The sequence below is a fragment of the Hemitrygon akajei genome, unplaced genomic scaffold (genome assembly GCF_048418815.1).
Source record: "Hemitrygon akajei unplaced genomic scaffold, sHemAka1.3 Scf000215, whole genome shotgun sequence".
Taxonomy (NCBI): domain Eukaryota; kingdom Metazoa; phylum Chordata; class Chondrichthyes; order Myliobatiformes; family Dasyatidae; genus Hemitrygon; species Hemitrygon akajei.
Genome location: NW_027332099.1, coordinates 356,273 through 364,647, shown reverse-complemented (window position 1 = coordinate 364,647; position 8,375 = coordinate 356,273). Strand labels below are relative to the sequence as shown.

The 8,375-nt window shown below is 48.6% G+C and overlaps 1 protein-coding gene across 1 annotated transcript; it reads left to right on the top strand.

Annotated features, from left to right (window-relative positions):
- Positions 1–493: 493 nt before the first annotated feature.
- On the top strand, positions 494–8,121 carry LOC140724425 (endogenous retrovirus group 3 member 1 Env polyprotein-like). The gene is made up of 2 exons (XM_073038873.1): positions 494–1,094; positions 5,979–8,121. Exon 2 carries the CDS (start codon positions 6,380–6,382, stop codon positions 7,565–7,567), a length of 1,188 nt encoding a protein of 395 aa, XP_072894974.1. The 5' UTR covers positions 494–1,094; positions 5,979–6,379; the 3' UTR covers positions 7,568–8,121.
- Positions 8,122–8,375: the final 254 nt, after the last annotated feature.

Sequence of the window (8,375 nt, the reverse complement as noted above, 5' to 3'; positions counted from 1 at the left end):
CGTGGATCTTTCTGAGCATCACCCCTGTGTGCAGTGTTATCGATGTACTGAGCTTCACAGCCACACACTGTTCTGTCTGGTTCACCGTGACTTTCACCTTTGACCGGTTTGTCGCCATTTGCTGCCAGAAACTGAAAACAAAATATTGCACCGGGAAAACTGCGGCTGTGGTTCTGACAACAACCGGCGTACTGTCCTGTCTGAGAAACGTTCCCCGATACTTCACATGGGAATAGGCGGTGATCATCGACAATGTACCGTGGCTCTGTATTGCCAAGGACAATTATTTCACTGACCCCTGGTGGGTGGGATATGACTGGCTGGATACGGTTTTAACTCCTTTCCTCCCTTTCGCTGGGATCCTGCTGCTCAACGCTCTGACAGTCAGACACATTTTAGTGGCCAGTCGGATCCGTAAGGGGCTGAAGGGTCAGAGCAAGGGGGAGAACCGCAGTGACCCGGAGATGGAGAGCAGGAGGAGGTCTGTAAAGGAGTCATTAAGCTAGGAGCTGAGAGCGGAGGTGGATGAAACAGATGGAGATAAGCTGTACTCTTGTGGCTAACTCCAAGGCCGATAAGTGTTTGAAAACTTGGCAGACATGGCTCTGCGGATGGCTAACTCCAAGGACAGAGGATATGAGAAAATGTGTATGTGACCCCCGAAATGTACAAGCCTGTGGGGAGGGGGAGAGTGGAGCTGACTATGAATAATTGTAGGAATGATACAGCAACTGAGGGACACGTGATAACCTACTTGAAACTGTATAAAAGGAAATGAAATGTAATGCTCTGGGCTCAATACTGCTGGAGCAGTTTTGGGTCCGACTCTGCAGACTCGTGAAAAATAAAGCTTTGCCGCTTTGCAGTTTGCTGAGACTCATGGTGTGAGTTATTTCTGACAGCTGGGGGTCTCGTCCGGGATCCCCACTCCGGTCGTGGAGGGCGAGAGGAAGGACATCGGAGAAGGTGCACCCTGCCGAGTTTGGCAGTCCCTGATTCCTTGCTCGTCGTCTGAAACGGCTTGAGCGAGTGAGATCCGGACAGCGCAAGGCGGCAAAGCAGGGAGGAAAGGAGACGGTTCTACGGCACACCGGGTAAGTGAGACTAGCTAACTGAGATCTAGGTGGGTGTGACCGGGTAAAGTAGGTGTGACGACACCTAGAGTAAAAAGAACCGGGCCGGGAAGGGAATAATGGGAGGGGGAAGCTCAAAGGAAGAGGAGCCGGAGAGTTCGGGTTTGTTCCCGAAGGTACCTCCTGATAGCCCCCTCGGTAGAATGTTTGCAGGATGGGGATATGGACGAACAAAGGGAAAGCAGAAAAAGAGAATGGTAGAATATTGCAAATTATGGTCCAAACAGCCAATAACAGGGTCCTCGGTATGGTGGCCACCATTTGGGTCAGATGAGGATTGGGTTAGACAGGCCTTAAACATATATGTAAACTCTAAGCCAAATGTAAAAGAAGAAGAAAGTGAATACGCCTCTTGCTGGGTTTCGGGGCCAGGAGACTCAGCCAGAAGTTACAAATTGGAAACAAAGAACAAGGAGAAACCTCCTTGGGAAGTATTGAATCATTTACCTCCGCCTTACGTGCCCCGGCCTGAACAACCGGAGGCGGCTCCCTCTGCCCCCCTCCAACCGGACGATCCGGCACGGGAGGCGGAGGCTGAAAAGGAAAAAGAACGGGAAGAATGGGCGGAAGAAGAAGAAAAACGAAAAGAGGAATACGATGAGTGGTTAGAAAAAGAAAGGAAGAAGTGGGAGGAAGGGAATCCACCACAATCAGGACCCCCCTTTATTATGACGCGCTCCCGGACACGACAACGGGTGAAAAAGGAAGAGGAGCCCAAGTTATGCCCCTTAAGGGAGGTCCCGATGAGTGGACCTGATGGGGGAACGGGGTATGTGAATGTTCCCCTGACCAGCACTGAGGTAAGAACCTTTAAAAAAGAAATGAAGAACCTCCTGGAAGCTCCGATGGGACTGGCTGAACAGTTGGATCAGTTCCTCGGGCCTAATATATACACCTGGGATGAAATGTATTCCATCATGGGGACGTTATTCTCAACCCAAGAGAGACAAATGATAAGACAAGCGGCTATAGTTATGTGGGAGAAAGAAAAGACTACCGAAGGGGCACCTAAGTTTCCCCTCACGGAGCCAAACTGGAACAAACAGACTCCTGAAGGACGAGGAAACATGAGAGACATGAGGGAATTCCTGATAAAGGGAATAAGACAAGCGGTCCCCAAGGGTCATAATTTCAATAAGGCATTTGGAAGTCATCAAAACCCCGATGAGACCCCAACTGACTTCCTGGATAGAATTCGAAAAAATATGCAACAATATGCGGGGGTAGACCCGGAGACAGAGGTGGGACAACAGCTAATTAGGGTAGAATTTGTATCGAAAGCCTGGCCAGACATTCGGAAGAAACTAGAGAAGATAGAGGACTGGAATTCAAAACCCTTGAGCGAATTACTGCGAGAAGCACAGAAGGTGTTTGTAAGAAGAGACGAGGAGAAACAGAAAAAGACCGCTAGGATAATGGTTCAGACAGTACAGCAAGTAACCACAGAAAACAGGGAAAAGAGGGGAACGTGGTCGGACCGAGGCAATGGCCAAGAACCAGGAAGGAAAACGCGAAGGACTCTAAGATGCTTCCACTGTAACGAGGAAGGACATTTTAAACGGGAATGTCCTAAGTATCGGCGAGAGGTCAGGTCATATGCCATGATGGAGGACGAAGACTAGGGGGGTCGGGGGTTCCTACCCTTGGGGAGAAGAAACTATCGACAGGAACCCCTGGTAAATCTGAAATTAGGTCCCCAAGGGTCAGATACAACCTTTATGGTAGATTCGGGTGCTGAAAGATCCAGTGTAATCCAGATACCTCCCGGCGCCCGAACAGGAACAAGAGTAATGAAGGTATCCGGTATCGGAGGAAAAACGATACAAGTGTCCATTGTGGACAATGTGGAAGTCGGATATGAAGATAGGGCAACAAGGCAAGACCTTCTCCTGCTGCCCTCGGCAGGATTCAACCTATTAGGAAGGGACCTGCAAGTGCAACTGGGCATTGGAACAGTGCCGAACAATGGAGAAATAATAGTAAAATTATTCGCATTAAAAGAAGAGGACGACCAGAAAATAGAGCCCGAGGTGTGGTATAGAGAGGGAAATAGGGGAGGATTGAACATCAGCCCTCTACAGATCACCTTGCTACCGGACGGTCGCCCAGTAAGGAGGAAGCAGTATCCCATTGCGCTGGAAGGAAGAAAAGGGCTGCAGCCGGTAATTGAAGGGCTGATCGCAGATGGACTGCTGGAAGAATGTATGTCGCCATATAATACTCCCATCCTCCCGGTGCGAAAACCGGACGGGACTTATCGGATGGTACAAGACCTGCGGGGTCTAAATGCAGTAGTCCAGACCCGATACCCGGTAGTACCCAACCCGTACACCCTGATGAGTAAAATCTCCCCTGACCATGAATGGTTCAGTGTAATAGATCTAAAGGATGCTTTCTGGAGTTGCCCGCTAGAAGAAAGCAGTCGGGACATGTTTGCGTTTGAATGGGAAAATCCTACAACAGGGCGGAAAAGACAACTCAGATGGACGGTCCTGCCGCAAGGATTCACTGAGTCACCTAACCTATTCGGGCAGGTCTTGGAGCAAGTACTAGCGGAATTCCAATGTGCTCCAGAGAACCAACTGCTACAGTATGTGGATGATTTATTACTATCCGGGCCAACACAGAAAGGGGTGCAGGAAGATACCATCAGATTACTGAACTTCCTAGGGAAAAAGGGGCTACGGGTCTCCAAGAAAAAGTTACAATTCGTGGAAAAGGAAGTAAGGTATCTGGGACACCGGGTCAGTAAGGGACAGCGAAGCATTACCCCAGAAAGGATAGCTGGAATAACAGGGATGTCGCTACCTCGTACCAAGAAGGAGATACGACAGTTCCTGGGGTTAGTGGGGTATTGTCGAATCTGGATTGAGAATTATACTCCCCTGGTGAGATTTCTGTATGATAAACTCGGGCAAGATGAGCAAACAGTAAAATGGACAAAGGAAGAGGAGCAAAAATTCAACTATATCAAGGGGCAATTAATCCGTGCTCCGGTGTTAGTCTTGCCAGCCCTGGAAAAACCATTCCAGCTGTACGTCAACAATGCCGAAGGAATGGCCCAAGGGGTACTCACCCAACTAAGAGGAGGAAAGCGGCAACCCGTGGCTTTCCTGTCAAAAATGTTAGACCCGGTATCGCGTGGATGGCCCACCTGTATCCAAGCAGTGGCAGCGACAGCGGTATTGGTAGAGGAAGCCCGGAAACTAACCTTTGGAGGGAAGATCACAGTGCATTCTCCCCACTCGGTCAGCACCCTACTAGCCCAGAAGGCACATCGGTGGCTCACTGACTCCCGCATTCTAAAGTACGAAACTATACTGATGACCGGAGAAGACCTAAACTTCGCAAAGGATTCCAGTTGCAACCCAGCCCAGTTCCTCTATGGAGGACTAGAAGAAAAGGAGTCAGAACACGACTGTATTGAATTGCTGGACTTGCAAACAAAGAGCCGGGAGGACTTACAGGAAGTTCCCCTGGGAGAAGGACAGGAATTGTATATAGATGGATCCTCACGATGTATTGATGGAGTACGGCACAGCGGATATGCCATCATTGACGGAGAGACTGAAAGAATAGTGGAGTCCGGGAGATTACCGGGAAACTGGTCGGCCCAGTCATGCGAATTATACGCACTCCAGAGGGCTCTGAGGATATTGGAGAAGAGGATCGGAACAATATACACTGACTCTAAGTACGCCTATGGGATAGTACATACCTTTGGGAAGATATGGAAAGAAAGAGGACTGATAACGGCCAGAGGAAAGGGACTGGCACACGAGCAAATGATAAGTATGACATTGGAAGCCCTGGCCCTACCAAATGAGATTGCGGTAGTACATGTACCCGGACACCAAAAAGGATCAACACCTGAAGCAGTAGGGAACCGTCTAGCCGATGGGGAGGCCAAACGAGCAGCCGTTGAAGACCCGATCCAACTCCTGACCTTGATACCAGTGAGGGAAGGACTTACTAAACAACCTATGTTTACCCAAATAGAGATTGATAGCATGAACCAACTAGGAGCCCGAAAAGACACTGATGGTAAATGGACGGTCCCGGATGGGAGACAGGTACTAAATAAGGAAGTAACCCGCAACATCCTCCAACAGTTGCACCATCAAACCCACTGGGGAGTACAGGCCATGTGCGACACAATTCTGAGGGACTATGTATGCAAAGGAATATACACACTGGCCCAGCAAGAGATAACTGGATGTCCGACGTGCCAGCGGATAAACAAGAAAGTGATGCGATCCACTCCAAGAGGTGGCCAGCCACTGGCCATGAGACCGTTCCATAGAGTCCAGATCGACTTTACCGAACTACCCTCAGTGCAGAGATGGAAGTACCTGTTAGTAATAGTGGATCATTTTACCCACTGGGTGGAAGCATACCCGACCACAAAGGCCGATGCGCCTACAGTAGCCCGAATACTACTAGAAAACATAATCCCCAGATATGGGATCATGGGGTCCATAGACTCGGACAGAGGGACACACTTTGCCTCCAAGACGCACCAGTTGATTTGTGATGCATTGAGTATCCAATGGAAATACCATACCCCGTGGCATCCCCAGAGTTCGGGACGGGTGGAAAGGATGAACAGTACCTTAAAGGCGCAATTGACCAAATTAATGCTAGAAACCAAGTTACCCTGGACTAAGTGTCTCCCCATCGCCCTGTTAAGAATCCGAACAGCACCCAGGAAGGATATAGGAATCTCCCCCTATGAAATGCTGTTTGGACTCCCGTATTGGAATAAGGTAGAAGGGTACCCCACGCTACAAGGGGGTGATATTTTTATAAGGAACTATTTACTGGCACTATCTCGTTCCTTTGCAGAACTGCGGAAGAAGGGTCTCTTGGCCCAGACTCCGCCGCTCGACTTTGCTTTACATCAGATCGTGCCTGGAGATTGGGTTCTGGTACGGACCTGGAAGCCGGAGAAGTTACAACCACAGTGGGAAGGCCCTTTCCAGGTCCTGTTAACCACCGAGGCGGCCGTACGAACAAAAGAGAAAGGGTGGACCCACGCATCCAGAATAAAGGGACCAGTTAAGCCTGAGGGACACACGGAGTGGACCTGTGTTCCCAGTGAAGAACCGTTGGTGGTGAAACTGAAAAGGCAACAAAAATGAACTCAATGTGGACTGTTACATTATTGACTGTAATATATTTAATTCTGTATATGGGAAAAATAGAAGGGAAATGTAAGTGACTGTTGGGTTTGTGGGGGACCCCACATGAGCGAGCAATGGCCATGGATAGGTGAGAGTTTGAGTGTGTGGGAGCTATTGGCTCATGATTGGGATAAGAAAAGGACTGGGAGGACGCAAGAATGGAAGTTAACAAACTATCCGGAAGGACAAGTATGTGTAGAAAGAAAAGGGAAGGTGAAAGTAGGAGAAAGCCCATGTCAGAGTATAAAGTTGGCTAAAACAAAAAATAATGCCACTTGGTGGCCCGAGGAGCCGACTTGGTACATAACTAAAGGGGCAAAGGACAATTGTACGGCTATGGGAAACAATTCGGGAATCTGGAATTGCAGTGGGCATAACCCGTACGAAGGAATTCCCAGTGTTTGGAAAGCCTGGCGGAAAGCAAGGAAAGGAGGATTTGTCCCAGAAGGTCTGTTCTGGATTTGTGGGAATCAGGCATACACCAAATTGCCGAAAGGATGGGGAGGAGTTTGTTTCTTAGGCCTTATAAGGCCAGAGTTCTTCCTCCTACCCCAGGATGAAGATAGGGAATTGGGAATCAAGTTATTTGACTCACTGAGAAGGGAGAAGCGGGAGATAAAGGTGGGAGAATGGGGCGACGAGTGGCCTCCAGCACGCATCATTGAATATTACGGACCAGCAACTTGGGCCCAGGATGGGTCATGGGGTTACCGAACCCCGGTATATATGTTAAATCGAATAATACGCCTACAAGCTGTAGTAGAGGTGATCACCAACCAAACCGCATTGGCTCTGGAATTGCTGGCTGAGCAGCAAAGCCAGATGAGAACAGCCATATACCAAAATCGATTAGCATTGGATTACCTATTGGCCTCCGAGGGAGGGGTCTGTGGAAAGTTCAATCTGACAAACTGTTGCCTAAAGATAAATGATAATGGAAAGGCAGTGTTGAAAATATCCGACAAAATTCGGAAGTTGGCCCATGTGCCAGTACAAACTTGGAGATCCTTAGGGAACCTGAGTTGGCTGGATAGTCTGCTGGGAGGAAGCTGGTGGCGAATAGCCCTGTTAATATTAGGCGGAATACTCATAATGATAATCATATTACCATGCTTAATACCCTGCTTGAGAGCATTAATAACGCGAGTAGTAGTACAGGTAATGCAGCCAGGGAACCCAGCTGACCCGGCTAAAATGCTGTTGCAACGAGGCAGAGAACTGGAAGAGTGGAATCCCTGGACAAATCCTTAGCACACTCTAAAAAGAAAAAGGGTGGAATTGTAAGAAGAGAAAGGGTTAAGGTTAGACTGTGCTAAGATCTAAGCTTACAAAACATATGCTGACACATTGCTAAATAAGGATATAAGATTCTTGCAAAACTGTATAGGTACAATCTGTACCTTGTGGTAATCATGAAGAACTAAAAAGGAGTCATTAAGCTAGGAGCTGAGAGCGGAGGTGGATGAAACAGATGGAGATAAGCTGTACTCTTGTGGCTAACTCCAAGGCCGATAAGTGTTTGAAAACTTGGCAGACATGGCTCTGCGGATGGCTAACTCCAAGGACAGAGGATATGAGAAAATGTGTATGTGACCCCCGAAATGTACAAGCCTGTGGGGAGGGGGAGAGTGGAGCTGACTATGAATAATTGTAGGAATGATACAGCAACTGAGGGACACGTGATAACCTACTTGAAACTGTATAAAAGGAAATGAAATGTAATGCTCTGGGCTCAATACTGCTGGAGCAGTTTTGGGTCCGACTCTGCAGACTCGTGAAAAATAAAGCTTTGCCGCTTTGCAGTTTGCTGAGACTCATGGTGTGAGTTATTTCTGACACTTCACATGGGAATCGGCGGTGATCATCGACAATGTACCGTGGCTCTGTATTGCCAAGGACAATTATTTCACTGACCCCTGGTGGGTGGGATATGACTGGCTGGATACGGTTTTAACTCCTTTCCTCCCTTTCGCTGGGATCCTGCTGCTCAACGCTCTGACAGTCAGACACATTTTAGTGGCCAGTCGGATCCGTAAGGGGCTGAAGGGTCAGAGCAAGG

Bases quoted from the DNA above. Each gene is read 5' to 3' on its own strand.
- LOC140724425 (XM_073038873.1), top strand. From the start codon at position 6,380: ATGAGCGAGCAATGGCCATGGATAGGTGAGAGTTTGAGTGTGTGGGAG.